This window comes from Aythya fuligula, chromosome 12 (genome assembly GCF_009819795.1).
Source record: "Aythya fuligula isolate bAytFul2 chromosome 12, bAytFul2.pri, whole genome shotgun sequence".
Taxonomy (NCBI): domain Eukaryota; kingdom Metazoa; phylum Chordata; class Aves; order Anseriformes; family Anatidae; genus Aythya; species Aythya fuligula.
Window position 1 is genome coordinate 1,771,757 of NC_045570.1, and position 24,854 is coordinate 1,796,610.

The window sequence follows — 24,854 nt, forward strand, 5'->3', positions numbered from 1 at the left end:
ATACTTACAAAAACATCTGTTAAATTCTGAGCTCAGTGTATGTTTAGTGCATGTTGAAAAAAAAAAAAAAAAAAGCAGATGCTTTATAAAATTGTTCTGAATAAAACTCAGTGTTGAGATTCAGTTTGGGATGTTAGGAACCCACTGTGATCTTAGGATAGGCGGAGGTTTTAATTAGTTGACTACACGTGTCATTTCGTCATCAGATAAGACAGTTTGTAGCTATGGAGATACAGTGTGGTATCAAGATTTTAGTGAATTGAGCATGGAATATACTCCTATTAGTTAACAAGTGAATAAGTTAGTGTGTGTTCTTTATACACGTTAGCTGTAAGAATGAATAACCTCTTTCCTGTGCTCTGTGAGAGTGTGGTATGCATCTGTCTCCCAGTGGATTCAGCTAATCAGGGTATTTTAGAAATTTTTGAATTGCTGTGGTTGATTTGTGTCACAGAAGCACTACCAGCATTGTCTGTGTGCTTTAGAAATGAGGTCCTTCCAAGTCTGACAGTGCAAAAATGACAGAGCCATACTTGGCTCTGTCAATATAGATCTAACCTGAAAAACATTGGTTTCCAAAATATTACTAGTTTGAATCCATTGAAAGCACTGCCAGACAAACGTGTTTCAGAGGGTCCTTCTGGCTCCTCTCTGCCCAGGCGCAGGAAGTTGCCTACTTTTTGAGTTTTTCCTAGGAGCCTGGCTGCAAAATGATTGCCAGTGATTAAAGTATTCCCCAAAGCAGCCTTGAGACTTGCTTGTTCATTTTCCTTTTGTGTTAGGAAGTAATATACGATAGACGTGCTTTTGTTTTTACAACAGCATTGCTGTACTGTGCACACATGCAGCACTTCATTCCAAGGATCCTGAAGTGTAGCATAAATTCTAATAACCATGTGAGGGCTTGTGTCCTCCTTACAGAGAGTAAAACTGAAACTGTGTGAGTTATATATGGTCATATGCAGCTTGATCACTGAAATAGGAACAGTGGTTTATTTACCATTGTTTTCAGCAGCAACTGGCTATGGCTCAAAGTGAATCACAGGGAGGCCGAGGAACAGCCCCAGGAGCTCCTGACTCACAGCCTCATGTGCCTTGCCACAGGGTCACAGCCCAGCTCAGACATCTCAGTGATCATTGCAAAAGCTGTCATGTACAAGGAATTAAACAAACAAACAAACCCCTCTCTCTGCACTTGCTAGTTTCCATCGTAAAGAGCCTTTGCATTTGCTGTGCCTTGTCCTTCCCTGCTTAAATCAGCAGCCCTGTTTTTCTGATCATGTATTTGTCACCACAGTCACTAGTGGGTTCTGCGGGGCTCCGTTTCAGGGCCAGTTCTCTTTAATGTTTACATAAATGACCTGGATGCAGGACTCAAATGTGTGCTGAGTATGTTTGCAGGCTAAATGAGGAGCTGTTGGCTCCCTCAAGGGCAGAGAGGCCTTGCAGAGAAATCTTGATGAATTAGAGGGCTGGGCAATCACCAACTGTATAATATTAACAAGAGCGAGTGCCAGATTCTGCACCTGGGACGGGGCAGCCCTGGATGTTTGTACAGATGGGGCATGAGAGGCTTGAGAGCAGCCCTGCAGAGATGCATCTGGGGGCTCTGGTTGATGGCAAGTTGAATATGAATCAACAGTGTGCTCTGGCAGCCAGGAGGGCCAACAGTGTCCTGGGGTGCATCAGGCACAGCATTGCCAGCCAGTAGAGGGCAGGGACTGTCCTGCTCTGCTCTGCGCCGGTATGGCCTCACCTCAAGTGCTTTGTGTGGGTTTGGGTGTCAAAGTACATGAAGGACATAAAATGATTACAGTGTCCACAGGAGGGCTGCAAAGGTGGTGAAAGGACTGTAGGGTAAGGCATACGAGGAGCTGCTTGGTTTGTTCAGCCCAGAGCAGAGCAGGCCGAGGGGAGGCCTCATGGCAGCCTGCAGCTCCCTCACAGGGAGCAGAGGGGCAGGCGCTGAGCTCTGCTCTCTGGGGGGACAGCGACAGGACCCGAGGGAATGGCATGGAGCTGGGACAGGGGAGGGTCAGGCTGGGGGTTACGGAAAGATTCTGCACCCAGAGGGTGGTCAGGCACTGGGACAGGCTGCCCAGGGCAGTGAGCACAGCCCCAAGCCTGACAGGGTTAAGGAATATTTGGGCAGTGCTCTCAGACGCAGGAGCAGATTTTTGGGTGGCCTTGTCCTATGTGGAGTTGGGCACTGGACTCAATGATCCTTGTGGGTCCCTTCCAACTTGGGTTATTCTGAGCCTATTCTATATGCAGTGCTGTACATAACCTTTAGGTAGAACTGTGATTTGACTGCTGAACAACCAAAAATGACCAAGGACGTAAATGGCATAGGTTAAATTTAAAAGCTCTGTATAAATACATAATAGCTAATTGCTCTTGGGGTCTAGGGAAAAAAAAAAAAAAAAGGGTGTGTGTTCTCACCAGTAAACAGAACAAAACAAAAAGATGTTTGTGGTTGTCACCCTTATGAGGTTTTCAAACCTGTTTCATCCTTAAGCTGTACACCAGTGTGTGTGTTTGTGTTAAGCTTTGACAGTTGTCTGTGCATCTCAGGGCTGTGGAGGGATAAAGTATTTTCCTTGTTCCTTCTTAATTTTCACTGATAAAAAGCAATGGTGAAACATATAGTTGGAGAGAGGAATGCTAAGGATTTCCCTGCTAAGTCAATTTCAGTGTTAATAGTTTGTTCTCTTCACAGTGGACTGTAATTGTAATCACAGAAGTAGTTAAAAGATCTGATCCAAAGCTTGATAAGAGTTTTAATTTCAGTGGATCAGCATGTAACATGTAGTTCCATTGAAAGCCCCCATCTTGACTGTAAAAGTGATCAAATACCCTCAGTATTTTATGTTCCTTATATGATATCTTCAGTGCGTGCCATTCTGCCTGGTATGGTATGCTAGACATGTGGGACATGCTAACACTTGAAATGTAAAACCATGAGCAGAATAATTGCGCTGCCTTGTTCTTGCAGGGTCACATGGAGAGTGGCAGGAGTGTGGCAGATGTCAGGAGGGCTTGCTGGACTTCTGGTGCTGGGAATACGAGGCGATGACTAAGAAGCTGCTGTGCCCAGGACCGTGAATGTGCCTTGCCTTGCAGTGCAGACCCCTCACCGATGTCCCACGCTGGCACCCCTCTCCCTGCTGTGCAGAGCACTCAGCACCACATGCCCCATGTCAGCTCTGCAGCTTCTCCCATGTGTGCTGTTGGGTTGAAAGTAGAAGGGTGCTTTAAGGCTGGAAAGTAAGCATGACAAGCAAAGAAGAAAGGGGTTGTATAATTTCAGTGGAAAAGTTTCTTTTATCTAGGTTACTTAGACTGACTCTCTCTCTCTCTCTCTCTCTCTTTTTTTTTTTTTTTCTAATTTTTCTTTCAGGCTCTGTTGCTAATCATGCTTTCTTTCACTCTTGACAGCATGTGTGTTCCCTGAGATTTGTGTTCATTTTTTGAGTGGATTCATCAAGTGGCTCGGACACCATGAGTCTCTACATCTCACTAAAGAGCTGCCCAGTATGGGGACATACATGTATGACAAGAAAAGCTCAGAAGAAGTTTTCTCTGTTTTATGGAGCTGAAGGGGTGAGTACCCAGTAACGACTAAGCAGTAAGTTGGGCGTACTGCCATGTCACTATTTCTGAGTAGTGATCATGCAGTAATGGGAGCAGGCTCTAGTTGTAATATGAAAAGGGAGGGTGAAAAAGATGTGAGGTAAGGGAGTATGAAATGCCAGAGCCATGAGAAGGCGTAGGCATTCAGTGCAGAGAGGTACAATATTGGAAAAGCAACATATGAAATGAACGTAGAAAAATGACATGTCTAAAACAACATTTTGCAGCACGCTTGGAGAGAGCTTTTTTGAAGCTTGGCTGTCCTTCCCAAATAACATAATTCTGTTCATGTTCTTCTGAACTCTTCTCCTACTGTTGTTGTATTTAAACAGGGATCTCATATTCAGTATGCTTTTATTGCACAATATAATTCATGGTAAACAATTAGGTATTTCAAATACTGAACTTAGTCAAATTAGGCATTTCAAATATTAAAATGGAGAAAAAAGCAGAGGGAACAAGAGTGTGATAATCATGACTTAATTATAAAAGATGTAAATGTGTTCGCTTATGATTGACTGATTAGTCAAAGACACATAAAAGAGTTTAATTCAGAAACCCTGCTTTGTCCATGGATATAGCTTCTATTTATGTGAAGAACATGCTTTGGTCTCTTTCCTTTGGAACTGTTGCCCAGGCTGTGTGTGTGCGTTGCTTGGAAAGGAAGTCATCTCTGTGTGAGGGACCTGTGCCTTGCCCCACATCAATGCCTTTTGTGCAGGCGGTATCTGTTGTGATTGCCTGGGGCTTCTGGGGAAGTTTTATGCATTGAGTGCATATTGCAGAGTTCTATGAAAGGGGAAAGAAAAAAAAAAAAGTAAAAAGTAAGGAAATAAATATTTCCTCTTGGGTTGTTCAAATATAAGGGGAAACAGAAATGCGGCATGTTTTCAGGGTGTTCTGCTGAAATCCTGGAAACAAAAGAGTAAACTTGATAGGGATTCCCATCCATTGACATGCTGGATCTTAAAATGGAGAGGTGCTGAGCTGAAGGAGGAATCATGGGGGTTTCGTATAAGGTAGGAGGAGGTTTATTGGCTTTTAGGGAGCCTGACGCCGACTGGGCTGTGCAGCATATGAGATGTGACACAGGCCAGAATACAGAGGATTTGTGTGAAGGATTGCACCATAATTTATGAAGTGTAAAAAATATTGCCTGCTTGAGAAACCGGAGGGATTTCTTGTAATAGGAAGCATGTGGCAGGCTGTTCAGGGACATCTGAAAGGAGGAGTTAAGGGTCTTGCTCTGTACATCAGCTTGAGCTGTGAAAAAATTGTCCATGTGCATGTGCTACCATCCTGTCTTTTGGGGAGTTGAAGGTACCTGCAAGAGTTAATGTTTCCTGAGATTTCTCTCTTTCTGGTATACTGAGATATGCAGAAGGCTTTGTTTTTGGGTATGTATGTGTTGTTGTTGCTGTTTGTTTGTTTGTTTGTTTGTTTGTTTTTTCCAGAATGAAATGCTTCATCTCTAACCTGAACCCTGAAGAGCAGTTGAGGGGAGGTAGGGGAAGGCAGTGCAATTTGGCTCTGTACCATTTGGGCTGTTTGAATTCATTGGCTTGGGAGCCCCTAGAAATGCCTCAGGCTGTGTACCTCCTCCTGCACCCAACTTGGGAGAATCTCTTACCACTACTGCATGCATTAGCCTTCATTAATACAATTAGCATAATAGTGATTAGGATTCATTATTCCCTACCAAAAGATAAAGCCAGTAAGACATATCTCAGAATCAAATTTCTTAGCGCCTTGTCTTGGGATTGCTTTATTTTGGAGTTGTTTGCCTCTTTATATCCTTCCATCTCCTAGAAAAAAGAAAGCCACTTAATTGTAAAACTGTTTAGGTCAAAGAAATGCACTGAGATGATCTTTCACGCATGCTAAATAGGTGAATTGATCTATGGGACCCACACAGCTCAGACAGCTACTCAACAGTAGAAACTGCGAACTTCATCTTCTTCAAGCACAAAAGCTACTTAGTTTCCTCATGTTGAAGACTTTTTATAATAGCAATAAGACAACTCTAGAGAGAACCATCTAATATTAACTCCAGGGAGTAATCATCTAATCACAATCTGGGGGTGATTTGAAGCACTCATCTGGACCAAATGCCTCACAACACCCCAGGAGTGGTTTTATTGCATGATAGCAGTACCCCATTGAGCCTTATTGCTTAATTAAAAACAAATTCCCAAGTAATTTTTTTGCCTTTCCATAAAAACACAGTAGTACATAGCATGTATAAAACATCCATTAAATGATGGTAGATGCAAATTTACATTGTGCGATACAATCCGTTTCTTTACCACTTGGGGTTGAAGTTAAATGTAAAACCATTTCCTATAATCTGTGCACTGCTGCGTTTAGAGAGGAATAAATATGGGAAGGAGAGGTTCATTGTAGGATGCCTTGTTTTTATTAAGTGATATGTTTGGTCTCTTTACAAAGCAGTTTGACTCCCCGTCCATTTTACAAACTCAACAGCCTATCAACAGTGTGGCCTTTTTTGCTACTTCCTGAAGATTTCCTTGGCTTGCTGTCCTGTTTCAATGGCGATCTTCAATAGGAATCCTGTGTTTCTGTCTGGGGTTTCCATTTCTCTCTGGGCAGAGAGAGCAGGAGCAGTGCAGGTGATGTATTTAGAATACGTCTAGCATACTGTACAGATGCTGCTTGGTGTCCTTCATGGGTTTTGTAGAGTAAAGCAGATTAAGCCCAGTAGACACACAATACGGCCACTTTTGGTGGCTTTGCTGCACAGCTGAACTCTGCCTGCACCAGGTGGGTGGCTGAGATGTCTCAGCCTCCCACAGTTTGAGTGTATCTGCTGCAACAGCTGTAGCTGCTCAGCAACAGACACAGGTGGCAAAGGAGAAGAGTAAGAAAGTGCCTTCTGTCTATGCTGAGGGGTTTTCCTACCTCAGGGTCCTAATCCACAGCTTTCTTTACACCTTTACAAGGTGCTTTCATAGCCCCGAAGTGATTCCCAAATGTCAGGTTCCCTAACGATTTTGGGTGTTGTCCCTCTGTTGGTAGAGGAAGCAAATTGAAGGTTTTAAGTGATTGTGTGAGTGCTGGAGACATTGCTCCAAAATCCTGGCAACCACACCTGTACGGACTTTACGTCACAGTACTGAAGTAAATGAGGGAAAGAGGGCCAGTATGACTTTTTCTTCAGGTTAGTCACTCAGGGGTTCCTTTAATTGATTGGTGGAGATGTACCTGCAAGTTCAATTTTTTGAAAAAAAAGCTGAGAATTAGTAATAACTATTACTCCAGTTGTCCACGTGCCAAAGCCTTCTTGTGGCACTCACAAACTCTGGATGGAGGATGACAGATGTGCCAATCCTGCCTGCTGTGGGCTCCACTCAGTGCTGCACAAACCCTTCTGTTTCTCTCTGGCAGATGGTGACTCACAGAGGCTGGTGGGAGCTGAAGCCACGTGTGATATGCGAGTACTGCTCGCAGCAGGTTGCAGCACTCAGTGTTCCTACTAAAGAGGCAGCGTGCTTTGTCCCACATTTAGATTTTGGGAAAAAAAGAAATTTTGTTTGCTTGGTGAACCTCTTAGCTAGAATGTTTTGCTGATTCCATTTTTAATGGCCTGTTAGAAAGATGTTAGGTGTTGTGAAGGACAATTTGTTAAAAAGGGGTTGTGGCATTGTAGTGATGAAATGAACAAGAGTAAAACTAGCTGCTGCTCCTGCTGCCTAAGATTAGTAAGGGTGGTACATAGCATAATTAAGTCCGTCTATTTAAACTCTTAACGTAGCAACCTGGGACGCTGCCAGGTCAGGAAAGGACATGAAAGGACCTGACTGTTCTTGAACAATGAACATTTTTACCTGAAAGATCTCTGCTGGCTTTATTAGAATCGCACAACTAGGAATGCCATTATCTTGCTTTGATGTGGCTCTCGAGAGCTAGCTGCTCGTACAGCTGACACAAAGCAAGTAGCCAACAAAGGGACATCCTAATGGACTTTAATACTTTACTAAAGAGTTTCTCAACCCCTCAGCTGCATGTCATCTCACAAATGCTCATTTCATCTTGACACATCGTGGAGATGATTGTGTGCAGTGAGGTGAGCATGTACCTTGGCTAAGGGGCAGGGTTTTGCAGCCTTGCTGCAGTCAGACTTGCCCAGCCCTGTCACAGTGGCTCAGTGCAGGGCTGCTGGGGTGTTCAGCAATACTTTTTGCCTGCTGCAGCCCGAGCGTGTCTGTAGGACAGTGTGGGGGGCTGCCCTGGAGTGGGCCTGAGGAGCGCTGCTGCAGCTGTGCTGGAGCTGCTCCCACTGCTTTTTTTTGCAAGTAGGTCTTGAAGCAGGATATCGGTTTTACTGGCCTGCCTAACAGTGAGAAAAAACAACCATACCTTTGTGGCAGCTGGTCATGCTGGGCAGCTGCATGCTGCTGGGGTGAGGAAAGGCATGTTGCTCAGCTGCAGGTCTTCCTCTGAGTGACAGCAGCAATGCTGAAGTACAGACCTAGCCTATTTTCTCATCTGAACGTGTATTTTAAGCTTTAGGTGTAGTATGATGTTTGTTCTGTATCCTGCATTTACATGGCTTTCAGCAAGTAGTGTGAAGATTCTTACTTTGATGGTTCTGGGAAATGTATGACTTCTAAGAATACGTCCCCATGTGAGTGAAATGAAAGGTATGATATTTTAGCAGTTGGAAATGCCTGTCTTAGTTCTTCTCTTCTGTTTCCTGATTTCATTTTGGCACCAAAAATAATTTAGAAAGCATATTTGCAGAAAGTAAAATCACTTTTTATGGAAACCTCAGAGAAAAGCAGCTGACATAGGGTAAGGCATGCACCAGATTAGCTGTACACATAGGCATGGCAAAAAAAAAAAAGAAAGTTCATGTAAGGTAAGGGAGCAGTTTCTAGGCACTGTCTGCTTCATGGCTGTTTTTTTCTGTTAGAACAGACGAAAAAAAAAATCACTTTAAACCTGTGAGCATCTGGCTCCATCTGCTGGTAACAAAGCAAAATATATTGCACTAAGCATAGAAAGAGGTGGGATTTCTATTTTTATGCCAGCTGCAACAGAAAACAACAAAACCAAAAATAAAAATGGAATAAAAATGGAATGCCTGTGCGTCAGAACTGAGCCACAAGATGTTAATGTAGTTTTCTTGAAGGTTCAAAACATTCTGCTGCCTGGGAAGAAAGCTTTATTTTCCTCATAAGCACATAGCCCAAAATTGGCATCTTTCAGAGCACAATACCTCCGTTCTGCATGAAAATGATGTTTGCTCAGGGCGTGGACTATACCAGCAAAGCTTGATGCCTCTGTAGGCGATAACTGTTCCCTGCCCTGCAGCTGTAGGATGTTTTATTTTGTTTCCCACTCCCCCAAAATATCTTTGACAAAATAGCTAGAACTCATTATACCTCTTCCTGAAAATGCTAGCTGGGGAGAAGGAGAGATGAACAGTTCTTTGAGATAGACTGCCAGGAGTCAAAAGAAAATAAAGCTGTTTTAGCACTTCACCAAACAGTGAATGTTACATTGCTTATTGTGCATGCTTAATTGAGCTTGATTATGCAATCTGTTCACCTTAAGAACTCTGTTAATTATGGAAGTAAGCCATTGCATGAAAACAGAAAACCTCAGGTTTTCTAAAGTATTGACCCAGCTTTATATATATATATATTTTTTTTTTTTCAATTGAAGTAGAAGCAAAGGAAATTATGTTGGTGCAGTGCTGTCCAAAAGCTGTTTTTCACAAGTAATTGCAAATAGGAGGTAATGCAATGTGAATGCAAAATAAAAAAATACGTGTCTTGTATTTTTCTTATTTCATTTCTATGTACCTATGTGCTTTTTTTTTTTTTTTTTTTTTTTTTTTTTTTTTTTTCCTCTTGGAGATTGAGGCTAGGATATATGGGGCCTCATAATCTTTGTATGAAGAGTAGGTTTTCAATCCAAACTACTGCATGGTAGAACTGTGGGAATGCAGGTGAGGGAATATAAATTTAATGGCTCTGCTACTTCTTGCCCTTACTGTGCCACTCTACAGCTAACATGAGCGGTGAGTTATTTGCATGCAGCGCTTCCCTGAGGGGACGACTGTTTGAAGACCTGCTTGGAAAGAATATGTTCATGTCAGTCCAGTCCTTGTATGGCAGGCAATCATTTCAAAAAAAAAAAAAAAAACATCACCAAAGTGAGAACTAGCCAGGGTTTCTCATAACGGCCTCAACAGAGAGGTGGAGGATCAAAATGAGAGGTAGAACTAATCTTTACTGTTTAGTGTCATACTTTTAAGCAGTACCAGGTGCCATGCAGAGGGAAGCATGTGGTTCCTGAGGTTTCTTCTTGAAGCTGTCTCCAGTTCCTACAATTCCCCCCCAACACATACACTTTTAACTTTCAGATTCATCCTGTTTCATTTCACTGGTGGTTCCAACTTTTGAATTCTGGGGTTTGTGATTTTCTCCGTATCCTGGGGATCATTCTAAAGGGATCCACTCACCTTTTTGAAAGATACTGTAAGGGCAGCACCTTTTGCTGAAACTAACAGTAGATAAATACTACAAGCATCTTTTATTAGAAAGTTCAAAACCACAACAAATCCTGCCTGGAGTATGTTGGATAAATCAGATCTTTTGTAGACATCTGGAGATTGTGTTTGCAAATCCCCAGCCGGTTTGTTTCATAGTCATTGTTACCATAATTCAGGTTAATGTTGTTGCCACTTTTTACTTCCTTAAACACATGTTGTGCTTTATGGTTGGGGCAAAAAAAAAAAAAGAAAAAAAAAAAAGGTGGCTAAAAGGTGGCTGCATTGGAACAGAAGTTCTTGTAAAAGCCTTTGTGGAAGCTTCCTGTTTGGAGAAACAAATGTCAAATCAATTGTCCTAGCTCAGAACTACTATTCTGAAAATGCAGCTGTGGAAAGAGATTACTTGGGTACTGTGATGGGGAGTGCGTAAAGGTCTGGATTGAGAACTATGTAGCAACATAGACCAAAAATAACAAGCAGAACAAGTAAACTTTTAGGTTTTCTTGCGAAGATTTGCTTAAAAAATACTAGATCCCAAGTGAGAACATTCATGCCAAGTTTGAAATCTCATTTGAATTTTTGTAACTGTTATCATCAGTGACATATAACCTGGAAATAGGGTCTCATGACAGAAAGGGTGAGTCCCTTGACTGTTACCTCACAAAAAAGGAGATGCTCCAATAGGTTACAATTCTGAGACAAATCTGCAGGGCTGGTTTATGTCTGCATAACACCACTCAAATGGGCCTAAGCTAAGCACTTCACATTGTTTGAAGGTATTTGTAGGTGTGTGATCAGCTGTACACAGCTCTTCCGGTAATGTTAGCCTTTAAGTATAACAAGCACAATCCAACAAATCCTTTATCCACTGAAATGTTGCTGCAGGGAGGGGGCATGAAGATTGGACACAGTGTCATGAAAGTAGAGAAGAGCTTATTTTCCTTTTTGTATCTCCTTATTCTTCTGCATTTATATGAAGAAGAAATGGAAGCTCCCAAGGAGCCCAGGCTGCAGAAAGAGTCCATGTGCCAGTACTCTTTTTCCTCTCATTATCATACGGTTGCTATCAAACTCTAATTTTTGAAATAAAAAACCTGCAGGATTCTTTATTGGTACTATTAAACCTTCAATCTTCATTATTTAGGATAGCTACTTACGTTTTACTCAATGAAGTCATAATGCAACTGCTCCCATAAAAACTATTGAAATGGCTACTGTGGCAGCGAGTAGATTTTCCTTCGTGTAAAATAATCCTCTGTGAGTGAGACATAACTATCATTTACGTTAATTAGGCAGCCATATAATGGGGTGTTCAATAGCTATTACATCATTTAAATTCTTCAGTGAGCACCTCAGCCACCCAAGAACTATCCAACTGAACATTTCTAAGTCCATAATTTTGAAATAATCCTTTAGAGGAAGAATATGCATGGCAGAGCGTTGCTGACAATTTCACAAAAAAAAAAAAATCATTTGGATTTATGGGGTTATTTTAACATTTGGAGGAGGTGTGCAATCCTATATTTCTCTGCCCCCCAAAATAACAAAGCTATAAAGTGGAATCAGTTTTGGGGCTGATACTGTGTGTACACTAGAAGCTGGTCAAGGAGCTTGTATTCAGAGGTCTTCCCTGACAGCTGGAGGCATGTAAACAATGAGCAAGTTTCCTTAAACACTGTTACAAGCCTGGGGCCCTTGCCTGGATTGCTCAGCTGAGAAGCTGACTCACAGACAAATGGGAGCCATCCTGCTGGTGGTTTGGTTTTTCAACTTCTGCCTTTAACAAGCATGTGAGGTCTTCAGCATTTGCATTCAATTTTGATGGTTGTTTTAAAATTTGTGAGATGAAAGCAAACTCTTTCATCTCTAATGATATAATAATTAATCTAATTAATTTAATAATTTAATTAATAATTAATTAATGATTAAATAATAATCTGATATTAACATTTCTGGTAATATCATACTTCCCAGGAACTATTATAACAGATATTCTAACTGTACTATTATTATATATTTTCACATATTTTAAGATGTGAGTCACAGTCAAAAGTTTGCACACATCGTAAAGCCAGGAGCTCATTCTGAGAGCTGAAAGAAACGAGGCTGAATTTATTAACTAGTATGCCAGGAAGAGCTTTGTATTAATAGGCCTGTACTGCAAATCTTTTAACATGCTGTTCAGCTGCCTATAGAAGGTGATGGTTATGAGGAAAACCGTCAGTATCTGAAATGACAAATGGCATGTTTTAAAGCAGTTTTTCTGGGCAAGAGTTAGGCCCTACGGGAATAGCTCCAAATTGAATGAAAAAAAAAAAATTAAATTGTTGTCTTAGGTTGTGATTTTTCATTCAGCAACCCAGTTCAAAACTGTCAGTCGTGTTACTTTGGTCAATTGCATACTGGATTTTTTTATCTACTTAATGATTATAAGGTGCTGTACCTCATCTGACTGATATAGTAGCGAGTAACAGAGCCTTTTAGGGGGGATAGCTCATAATTTGGTGTTAAATGTTGCTGGGACCTCTCTAGTTTTCCACAATCCCCATCTACGTGCAGACTGTAGAGAGCTAGGTGTCAGAAACCACCTGCAGGTAGAGCACTAGGTTCCCTTGGTGCCGCAGCCCAGGGGGTTTGTATTTGCCAGATGCAAACGCTCCTCTCAGCGGCAGTGGATGTGATCCTGTATCTTTCACATTTGGTAGTTAATTTAATTAAACCAGTACACCGAGAGAGACTTCTGTCTTACCAAAACAATACATATTCATCAAACACTGTGGGAGATATAGTTCAGAATAGAAATGACAGAATTAACAAAGGGGAATGTGAGGCAAAGGTGGGTCAAACCTCTGAAATTACATGGGGCTGGTCGTTGTTGCACGTAACCTGGACTCATACTTCTTAATCTGCTACACAGGGGCATGGTCTGGTGAATGCTGATGTACAAAAAGCTTTGTAAATCCAATTTTTCTTCCTGTTTAAAATGTATGAAGGTGGGTGTTTGTTATATTGGTCAGTTAATGTACTGTACTCACCAAGGGCCCCCGTGCTGACTTGCTGACTTAGGGTGCAAGAAGCAATAGAGCTGGGACAAGAGGAACAGCTAATGGAGGTGAGTCATTCAAAGTACTCAGGTGTTTTCTGTATCAAGAGACCTTGTTTGGAGTTTGTTGCCAAGGAGACCAATTGCTGGACATGTGCTTCAGTTGTGATGTCGCAGAAGGCTGGCCACATACAACTGTTCCTGGCTGTTGGGACCCTCATTTTGTGCTGGTGCTGCTGAGATCTCTCCTGAAGTATGGGCTGAAGAAGGCTGTGGGAAGATTGGTACCAAAAAGGAGAATTCATGGGTAGGTGAAACCTTGTACTTGCATTGCCTATGGTAAGATCATTGCAGAAGCAGTGAGAGCTTCATTTCAGAAATGTTCGTGTGGGTTGAGGGAGGGGTACAAGTAGCAGCTGCTAGGAATTAGCCATCCGGCAGTCTTCAGGGTGGAAGTGTGAGCAACTGCAGCAGGAATAATAAGGTAGCTGAAACTTTTTGGTAGTTATAAAACCTATCTCTGTGTCTTTAGACTTGTATATGGGGAATGGATGTGTGTAACTGGTAATGGGCTGAGGAACTGGCCTGTTCAGGTAAAAGCAGTGCCACTGCTGATCTTGAGAAGACACTGTGCCTGCTTTCTGAAAATATGCTGCTGATGCAGAGGAGCAAGCAGTTGTTTTAGGTGAATGGCTCTCACAGTACAGTGGGTCATAGCTGCTTTTTAAGGGAGTTTTAGAAGCTGTGAAAGGAGGTATGGAAAAATGTGAATTTGGTTATGTGAAATAAGGAAGTATAAAATATGTGAAAGGAAGTATAAAAACACTTCAGATAGCAAATTCTAGGTGTTTTCTTGGATGTGATTTAACTTTAACTTCAAGTATTTCCTGCAGTGAGTTATTTTGGGGTTTGAAACAGAGCTTGGGTTTCTTTGTTTTCCCCTTTCCTGTTTAAATGTTCAAAATGCAGTAACTGGATAGATTAACCTAGTTTTATACCACAACCAGTGATGTAATCTGAACTGAAACAGTTGTATGAATGTGTATTTTTATTATATACATGCAGTAGTGATAGGAAAGCAGAAATGTGAGTAAGGTAGTTTGACAGTATATTGTTCATTGTTGTTGATTATTCCCCAATTAGCTTTTTCTTTGGAGAGTCTGGGTACAAAAATCATTAAGAAAGATGTGTCCCTGCTGTATGCAATTCCAAGTTCAGTGTAAGAAGGGGTATGTTAGAGACAGCTGTGATTAGTTCCCCAATTTGCTAGTATTAAATCCATTAAGTATTTACTGTCTCAGCTAATGAAGAGATGTGGGAATGGTTGTGAATCAGCAGGGGAAGAATGGCGAGCAGTCATTTTTGTGTTACGCAGTTTCCAAGACAGGTCCTTCACAAGCAACGGGGAGTTTATTGCATTCTAGTGAGGGATGAACACAGGCAGCAGACATGAGTTTGGTTTGAGCAGCCTGTGGGTAGACAGCAATACCAGTGGTGTAAAGGAGAGGTTTAGCTTAAGTAAGTGATTTGTGGGGGCTGTTCAGAACACCTCACTGAGTCATTAGAGGAAGGCCTCTTCAGGTGATTTACCAACTGCAGTAAAGGTGTCTTGAATGCTTTGGCTGTTCACATCTCTTGTTAGTCTTCATTTGTCACCTGTTTTTATGTGCTACGAGCACGCGATTACCTTGAGGAGACCTTTGAACATCTCTTCAGTACTCTTCACTGTAAATAATGAATACCTGGCTGTTATTTATCAAAAGGGACCGCTAAGCAGCATTTGTCTTCTGGTCACTGAAGTAGTTTAAACAATGCCGATGGTAGTAGCTAGGGGAAGCTGTATCCTATTTATCTGTGTGTCCATATGGCAGAACATGGTATGTCCTTAGGCACGATGTTTCATTGTGCTGCAAATTCCGGTTTGTATGGCACTGCTATTAATTATGTCTATTTAAGACATCCATTAATGGTCTTTCCTGTTAATTAACAGGACTATGCCAATAAAATTCTATTAGTTTCCCCCTATTAATTTAATATTATAGGCACTTAACAGCTGTCTTAATTGGATGTTACACTGATAGCTGTAAGCAAAATTAAAACTAGGTCATTGTCCTGCAAAGGAAGTTTCTACTATGATTTATGCTTCTTAGCACTTTATTTTTCCTTCTGGAGTCTCATGGGAAACTAATGGATTTCAGTGAGCTTAAACCCAAGATATTACTCTACCTTTTATACACTAACAACTTCAAGACACCTTGATTTTGCTTCACAGTTGTTAATTGTAAAAATCTTCTAGCCTTTGTCACTTTTGAATGTTATCTGTCTTTTCAAAAGCTTTTTCAGCATCTCACCTACTTTTCCTTCAGTGTGAAATGACTTATTTTTTCAGTCAATAAATGTTTTATTTCCATTCCAACCTACTTCAAAGGGGTTAAAGTCCTGAATTCAGAGGGGGTAGAGGATTGTGTTCTTTTTGTAAATAGATATTGCCTATGCTGTTAAGCAAAGTGATCAGAATCTGGGTCAGTGATGCTGCGGCTGATCTGTCTGAGCAATCCTCCCTGGGAGATGCAACTCTTGTAACCCAGAATGCTGACTGGCTTAGTCGGTGTTCTCATGGGTATGCTAAATGGTTTGTGCATTATTACAGTGCTGCTATAAGAGCACCACCTCTCTGCTTGAGCTATGCTCCTAACACTGGTACCAAGCTTCCCTGTGCAATGTATGTGAGAGAACAGCTCTTTTTTAAGGAAAATACTTTAAGAAGTTTTCCTAGTTGGCTACAAACACTGGAATGGTGGCAGGGAAAAGTTCTCCATTAAAAAAATGAATTCACAAATGAGACTAAAAAATCTGAAAGCTTTTAGTGCAAATATCAGATGCTTTTTTTTTTTAAAAAAAAAAAAAAGTGATCCCAATACAGGGATTGCTTCCATCTCCCAGACAAGTCAAAACTGACTAACAGATCTGATTTGGGGGGACTGAATTGAATTTCAAAACAATCATCTGGGATTCCAAGAAGGATCCTGGGAAGTACTGAGTAAAAACAGGGTATGAAAAAAGGAGATAAAGGGGTTGAGGATACTTCATTTCTTTTCTAATAACTTGGATTTAAGTACCATGTAGTTCTCAGTACCCGGAACACAGAATTACTTAGTTTAAGTCTGATAACTTGCTTTTCTGGTAATGCTCAACTAAGAGCCTGTTAATTTTAAACACGTCATGGACCAGAATCCAGATGATTGTTTTGAAATTCTGAATTACCATGTAAGCTCAAAAGACAACTTTTAATACTTATATTCCTCCATTTAGAAAACAGAACTCTTAAAATAGCACAAGTAATTCTAGACTAATAAGTAATTTTACTACCTTGGTATTTATCAGTCCTTGCAAGTTAAATACTGAAGCATCTCATACGGTTTAGCTGCAGAAAACAATCCAGAAACCTTTCTTGATCCTCTTAAAATGAATCCTGCATTGTGCTGTCAGGAAAAGATTCCTTTTGTAGTACAAAACACCTTTGCTGCTGACATGCAGAAGACATTTTCCCCCCTAATGCTTACTTTAAAAGGTTTTTCAGAATAGCATGTATGGACTATGAACTACTTATCTGTTTAGTACTTGGCTTTGGCTAAATGCAACTTGGAATTTCATTATGAATGCTAGACTAACTGCTATAGCCAGTCTGTATGCTTAGATTTTTCACTTATGTATCACTTACCTACAACAACGTTAACCACTGCAACAGAGATATTCAAGGTAAAACCTGTCAGTTGAACCAACTTACCTGCATATACTTGTACCAGGCAAAGATGTTGATGTTCACCAGGAGCAATGATTATAGAAAAGCAATTTTCCTCAGCTTCAGTCTCCTTATATGGAGAAAATAGGCAGATGTTGCCCAGTTTATACGGAAGGCAACAGCAACATTTATCACAAAGTTCAAAGATAAAATCTTCATTGCAAATATATTATTAATAAACTGAAACAGAAGCCAGGGAATCAGTACTAAGTAGTTTTAATAAAAGGCAGAATGTTACATACTTACATACAAATAACACAACTAAACTCCAACAGCCTTACAGACTGCTTTCAAGGCAACGGAAACTAGTCTTCAGTATGAAGAAATGCTCTAGAAAGCTTTCAAACAGTCAATTCCAATTTCAGTTTGCCAGAAAACCTGATTCTCAAACTGCAGGAAAACAGTAGGCATTTTTATTAAACATACTTCTGTTTTGCTGTGAAATCATAGGTCAATAGTTCCTTTTAGCTTGAACTTCTTTGCAGATCGCTCACTTGCTCTGAGCTGGAACTTGCTTCCATAGATGTAGGAAATGAACCCATCAATCTCCAAGCTAAATACATTGTTAAGTTTGGGAACAACTGAAAATGCAAAAGGAAAGAAATTAATGAAAAAGGACTAAAATCCCTGTTCAAAACAGATATTGATATACCACAGGATATTACTCACACGTAGGCTTCAGGTTTGACACATTTGACATTTATGCTTTATTAAGAGAAAAAACGTAACCCAAACCTCTGTCTTAAACAGCAATTACTAAAAGTTAGTCGTCTTCTACAAGTGTGCAGTAAGTGTTGCAGAGAACATGAAAAGTAAATCAGATGAATACACCACAGGCGCATTAGGTTCACTGGAAATGTTTTCTCTTGCTCACTTCTGAAATACTTTTGGCAAGATACTGGGCTTTTACACCATTGGTAAAAACATTGACTTCTGCTACTATGCAAAGAGCTCAAAAGGACCAATACGGAACAAAGCACATTTGCTCAGAAGCAGTGTGAATTTAAGAAATTTTGGTTATTCAAATTGTAAGAAGCACTGAAAAAAAATCTAGTATACCTTTTAATTTGTCCTCCTTAGTGATAATTTTGAAGATATGTTTAAACTCCTGTAGAATGATTCCTTTTATCCCAACGTAAGAGGGACATTTTGATTTTGTGACTGAAGAAACAAGAATACGTATACATTATAAAAACTCAGCTGCAGTTTGTTTGCTGTTCAGTGGTTGTCTCATGATTTCAAAAGCTCATTGTAATGTTCTGAAACAATGCAGTTACAGTAATAACTGGTAGAACACAGTTTTATTTGCAATCAGGTTTTCAAAAGCAGTTGAAAGTTAAGTAGAATTGATTAACGGAGAGAGCATTAATCAACACAGTAACAATTATGTGATTCTAGATTCAATGATACTGAAAAGAATTTAAAAAGCAGCATCTGAAATACAGGAGAGTCTACTGAATTTCAGATATTTTGTAAAGAAAATAAAACAATCAGAATACCTGTAACAATAGCTCCATGGAGATCAGCTTTTAGGAGTTTGGCCTGAACCATCTGTGGTTGCCTTGGAGAAGAGGGTAGGATCAGAGAAAGAAAGAAAAATATATGGAGAAGAGTAGGTTTACAAAGTATGACTGTGACTACTGAAATCATGGTCAAAACTCATTTTACAGGTGTATATATACTCTTTCTATAACTCTGCTTCAAGAGGTAAAATAAGTAAACCTGAAAATAATTACTAATCAAACCCACTAATTTTAATATATCTCAACTTACGCATCTGGTTTAAGTCCATAGCATAGGTCTCTGATGTACTGTTTCCACAGTTCATGCAGTGGTAAAAAGATTGCATATCTGCAGTTAAAAGGCGAAGATTATTACACAAAACTTAATGAATAATCAATGTTAGTCTTAACGCTTTAAATATAGATGGACTATATAATCTGCTCTAATACCTTGCATGGGAAGTAGGCCACTCTAACCAACAGGTTTGTTTTTATGAAAACAAACTAAATAGCCTCCTATCAACCCAAAACAGCGATGCATTAAGAGACTTCTACTCCCTACCTCCCTCCTTACCTCATTTTACAAACAAGGACTTCATTCAACATCTATTAAGTTGAGAAACCTGATACAACATTTTGGTCATAGTTTAACTTTTAAAAACAGAAATCCAAGGCAATTGTATTTGGTTTCGATTTCTTGTATTTGGGTACACAAGAGGACAGAGAACCCAGTAACAAACAAGTTTGCTATATATTCAGCCAAAGTAATTGCTGTGGATAATTGCCACAGAGTAACAGACTGTATGTACTGAGGAGTGGGTAGCCACATATATGTGCTCCTGGTTTTTACTTTTTTTTTTTTTTTTTTTTTTTTTTTATTCTCACACAAAGTATTTTAGATCTTACCTCTGCTGTTCCGGTTCGATTTCAAAAAGACGCATTTCTCGCCTCTGCTTGGCAGTAAAGCTTTTAGTTTTCTTCCTCTTTCGCTTTTTCCTTTTTTTGGCATAATGCTCCAGAATCACAGCTTTCCGAGACAACACATCCTGGATGGCTTCATCTTTCATTTTCGGCATGCTGCGCTTCAGGAAGCCGCTTACAAAGGCTTTGGCCTCTTCTGACCTCTGAGGCTGCAGACATTTTGACGAGGCACTTTACAAAGTTACAGTTAATAAAGACTAAAACGGCCGCAGCCGCCTGCCAGCCGCACCGGTGACAAAGCCGCGCCGTGACCACACGGGAGCGGTACCGACACAGCTCCCGTGCTGGAGCCCCGCGCCCACACCCCGGGGAGCCCCCAGCCCCTCAGCCGCCGGCGGTACCTGCAGGCTCAGCTCCTCCGCCGCCTGTCGGGGCAGCCCGCCGTACAGCGCACCTGCGGGGGGCACAGCACGGGCCGTCAGGGGGCGGCCGGCCCGCGGGGGGCCCCGGGCCCCGCCGCCCGCCCCCCGCCCCACTCACCCTCCATGGCGGCGGCGCCGGGCGCGGGCCGCTGACGTGCCCCCGCGTGCGCAGAGGCTGCGCCTGCCCGCCTCCTGAGGCGGGGTTAGCGAGCCTTGCGCTGCCTTAAGCGGGATAGTAAAGAAACTTCAGGAAATACAGAAAATTACACGGCACTACTTGAGTTAAACTGTGGATTTAACATGGAACACTTAGAATTTTATTAAAGACAATGTAACTGTGTTAATGAATTTGGTAGGCAGGAGAGCAGGCCTTTGGCTCTGGCACTGCCAGAAGGCTGCGCTGCAAGGGCATACGGGACAAAGGGAAAGGAAAGGAAAGGAAAGGCGCCTCAAAGCTTCCTGAGCAAACAGAAGTAAAAAACAAAACAATGATTAGAGTCTGCTTGCTAGAAAGCTTCTTATAGAGAGGTTTTACTACTTGGCATATCAGAAGAAATACCACATCATTACTCTGCTGCTGGCTAAGGTAGCAGATCCCAGCCTTAACCTCAAATTTCAGCAGCTATCCTGCGAGAGGTGACAAAGACTTCCTAGGTCTGGGAAAGCCTTGCTGCATATGCCCTTGTTTCTGGAGTACACGGCTGCTGGTGTGGCTGGAGCTGGGTTTCTGCAGAAGTAAGGGTCCCACAGAGCCCCTGTGCCTTGTAAATCACAAACCAGAGGGGCAGTCATCTCTAAGAACAAAATAATAATAATAATAATAATAATAATAATAATAATAATAAAAAGAACCCAAAATGGAGAAGTAACATTGCTTATCACAGTGAGGAGGTCCTGCAAAGGATGAAGCTGTGGCCAGGGTAGATTGTTAGATTAGCCATTTAGATTGAAGCAGATAGGAAACATTTAATGACATTAATTTCTGTTAGGCTTTTGAACAGCTACATTACTATTATTACAGCAGAGATCAAGGTGCAAAATGAACATTATTTCTAACCAGAGTCGCACATTCATATTCAAAAGACAAGGAAGATGCTACCTGCTGTGAGGTTTGCCTCTTCTGCCCCTGTAGCTGCCTCTCTACTCTTGGGATAAGACACGTCTTGCTCTTGTACAACACAGAGGTGCTTTGAAACCAGTGCAGCTAATTCCTTTTCCTTGCCAGCCGAATCCCAGCTTGTGCTGCCCTCTGCTCAGACGTGTTGGTTCTCCAAATAAATAAAGTGTTTATATTCCTGTCACGGGGTGGGTATTGGCTTAGCACATAATGAAGCACTGCTTGCTGAAGGAGACGTACCAAGCGAGTTACTGAGGCAGAGTATAGGAAGTGCAACAATTTGTTGAGTGCTGCTGTGGAGCACAAAGGCACTGAAGTGATACCTAATGGGGAATGAAATTGTAGATATGTGTGTGTGTTTGTAAAGAAAAAAGGGCCAGCCTCTTCAGAGTATTAAGTATGAGCACCGATTGGTGTGTATCAGAGACCTCCTGGCAGTTAAGGACATTGCCACAGCAAACAGATCTCTTGATTTTACAAAGCTGTGACTCCTTGAGTTGTCATTGCTATTAAGAAAAGATCAATTTTCATCAATGGAGTACCAGGATGAGCACTATGGGTCTTCAGGGCCGTATGAGTGCTCCTTCACTGGATTTATGCTGCAATTCCTGAGGCACTTAAGGGATTAATAGTCAAATCAGTGTTGGCGATGCTGGTGTTGTAAATCCAATGATCCAGGCTAAACTGGTGCCTGGGGAAGCCAGTCTCTTCCAACAGCTCTACATCTTCATTTCCCACTTTATCTTCAGATACAATGGCTGAGGGAGCGAGATCAGTGCATTAGTATGTGTTCCAAGAAAATATGCGGAAATAGTGGAAATATGCGAACAAAAGAGCAAACAAAATAACTCAGAATGTGCAGTACCACTACTCCACCTGTCTTAGTGTTTTAGACCTTTGAATCTTTTTGCTTCTTCAAGTAAATCAGCGTGAAAGCATGATACAGGTTTATGGTGATATAAACCCCTAATGTATATTATTTATTCCAAGTTACAGGAGCCAGCACTGGCATTTCTTATTCCGTTAAATCTATGTTTGGCGTTATTTATTGTTCTCTAAATATATATATATATTTGTAAAAATCCAACACTGAACCACTATACATGTGTACAGTAGGGGGCTATATTGCTTTAGCTGTCGGTATTGTTGAATTACAGTGTGTAATGGGAAAAAGAATGTATGCAGGCCAAGTCAGGTCACAGCAGTGTCCTGGGGGAATGTCAGCATGAATGTGGGAGCAATGACAGAAAGTGCTTTACAGTCAGTCACAGAAAGCTAGAATTTAGGTGCAGAGTAGCCAAAGACTAATGGTGAAATTGAATTCCTTCAAAATCCTCCTTCCACAGATAAATCTACTATAATGTAAAAGAAGATATTTGTATGACATAAGAATAGAAGATCAGATTGGTTGTTGTTTTTTTTGTTTGTTTTTTAAAGAGTTATCATGAGCTGAAGCTGGAGATGAGCACAGGTGGACTGATGTGTGTAAAAAGTGACTGGGCTATAATCACTGTTACACTTTTGCTGATTGCAGGTGATACAAGAAATAGATACTGTAATTCTCTAAAAGACTATCTCAGCAAGCATTTGAGCTCTCAGGATCAATATAGCTTATTCCTCTTGGCCAAATTGCATTAGCAGTTGAATTTGGTCCCTTGGGACAGCTGTACTAGCAAAAATAATTTCAATTTAAAATGCTCTGATCTGATTTCCTCCATCTGAATACCAGGCAGCTACCATAACTTCCCCACTGTGTGCCGAAGCAGTGTGCAGCCGGCCCAGGTACCTCAGCAGCCCCGCCACCGCCACCACCTTGCTGTCCTTCCTCCGCCGCCTTTTCCTTGTCCTGCTGACGGCTCCTTTCAGTCAGGCCCAGGTCAGGCCCATGCCAGCATTTCAGGCTGTGGAAAAGGCCGTTCCTGGGGAACGGGGAGTGCAGGCACACTAAGAATTGCTGCTCGGACAGCTGGATAAACAGAGTATTTGGGATCAGTAGCCTGGACTTTCATTTCGTGGCACTGTAGGTTTACTAGGGGGGAGTTTGTAATGTTTATGTGTGGAAGCCCAAACTCTTGCATTATCGATTTATTTGATGAATTTCAGACGGCTGGGTTTGGTTTAAGAGTGTGATCTAATGATATACCTTCTGGTCCCACAAATGTTCCTTTTCAATGTGTTTTTCAGTAAGTTTTCTGCTTTATCAGTTTGTCTAACTCATTGATTAGGATGAGATATTTCCCCCCAACGCAGTAAACTATTCACGCTGACTGAAGGGTCATTATTACCCTAAAATCCCAGCTCCTTGTCCTCTCAAATTGCAGATATCACTTATGCGTGAATAAGAAAGTCTGGCCTTGCTGTGCATGAAAAAATACAATCCAAATATATATTAATGGGTCAGAAATCTGGGGGACATACAATAACCCCCAAATTCTGGGGGGGTTTCAAAGCTTTTAATGATTTAAAAAGCTGGGCTTTAAAACACAGGCAAGGAAAGGAGCCAGCTCTTCCGGAGTCGCAGTTGCTGCTTGCCTCACCAGGGGGCAGCGCAGGACAAGGATTGGTGAGCCTGCCTCGGCGATCTGCGTTGGGGCATCTCTTGCTGCAATCCAACCAACGGTTTGAAGTTTAAAAATAAATAAATAAAATTAAATATTGGTTCATCTTTTGGACGAAGTTTACCAGTTTGCATCTTCTTTTAGCATACAGGGTTCGAGGTCTCACATACCCCAACTTCTTTTACATTATAGTAGATTTATCTGTGGAAGGAGGATTTTGAAGGAATTCAATATCACCATAAGTAAAGGAAGTGATTTTTTTTTTTTAAACACCAACGTATTTTTAACATCAAAATAACTAGCTATATCCTTCATAAAACATATATAAAGAATGAGTGAAACTAGAATACCTGGGGATAACTACTGCAGAAATATCATTGCCCAGCCTCATACAATGCTAAAAAGTCACCACTTGCTCCCCAAAACAATAATGAAGAGTCAGTAAGCTGAGGTTTTGGCAACTGATATTTGATTTCCCTGCGTGCTGAGATCACGCATGGTTCAGTATGATGGACACCGCTGTACACCTGAACAGCTTGTAGTTACTAATTAACAGCAGCGTTCTGCACCCATGCATTAATCTGTTACAGTCTGTCTTAGAGGCATTATTTTTCTTGTTTCTTGGGTTTCATCATTTAATATTTTAAAGCATAGCGAACATTGGCATACATTGAGATAGGGTTGTATGATGCAAAATGGGTATTAAATAAAAATGATAAACTATAACATAGTAATAGTTGTTGGAGTTATAGCAGATTGAACTGTTTAATGTGGCATTTTGTTTGATTTTGGTTAAACTATATTAAATTAACATAATTAAAAAGAATACAAATAAAAAGGTTTCAAGCACCAAAAAGATCTATTATGCTGGATGTTTCATCCAAGAAAAATGAAGACTTTTTTCCTAGGAAATGGTTGTCCAGTTCTGGAAGCCTGTTTGATACGGTTTGGTTGTCTCGACTTTGCAGTGCACCACTGGGGTACAAGTTTTGTCCATACCTGTGTCCCTGCAGACCACGACACCATTTGTAGAGTGCGAGAGAGACCTGCTAACCTGAAGAGCGTGGAGTGAGCCATCCAGTTCAATAACACACGTTGGCTTGTGCTATCCTTGTCTAAGAGGTGCATTTCTAAGGCCACACTGATGAAGGTGTCAAGTGCTGAGTTTTAGGTCCTCCCAGTTTGACTGCATCTCACAGTGTGCCCGTGCACGCTGAGCCCTGCCTGTTTTACCTGTGTGTCTCCAGGTAGTGAGGCCCAGAGAAAAGTATTTGACTGTTGAAACTGGGCTGAGCAAGATTAACAGATTGACGGCCACTGCAGGCAAGAGCTTTAT

At 41.2% G+C, this 24,854-nt stretch overlaps 1 protein-coding gene across 1 annotated transcript; it reads right to left on the reverse strand.

Annotated features, from left to right (window-relative positions):
- Positions 1-17,198: 17,198 nt before the first annotated feature.
- Positions 17,199-19,977, reverse strand: POP4 (POP4 homolog, ribonuclease P/MRP subunit). Its single transcript, XM_032195977.1, has 7 exons — positions 19,962-19,977; positions 19,823-19,875; positions 19,407-19,630; positions 18,772-18,849; positions 18,498-18,559; positions 18,058-18,159; positions 17,199-17,579 (listed from the first exon to the last, which is right to left on the reverse strand). Exons 1-7 carry the CDS (start codon positions 19,966-19,968, stop codon positions 17,443-17,445), a joined length of 663 nt encoding a protein of 220 aa, XP_032051868.1. The 5' UTR covers positions 19,969-19,977; the 3' UTR covers positions 17,199-17,442.
- Positions 19,978-24,854: the final 4,877 nt, after the last annotated feature.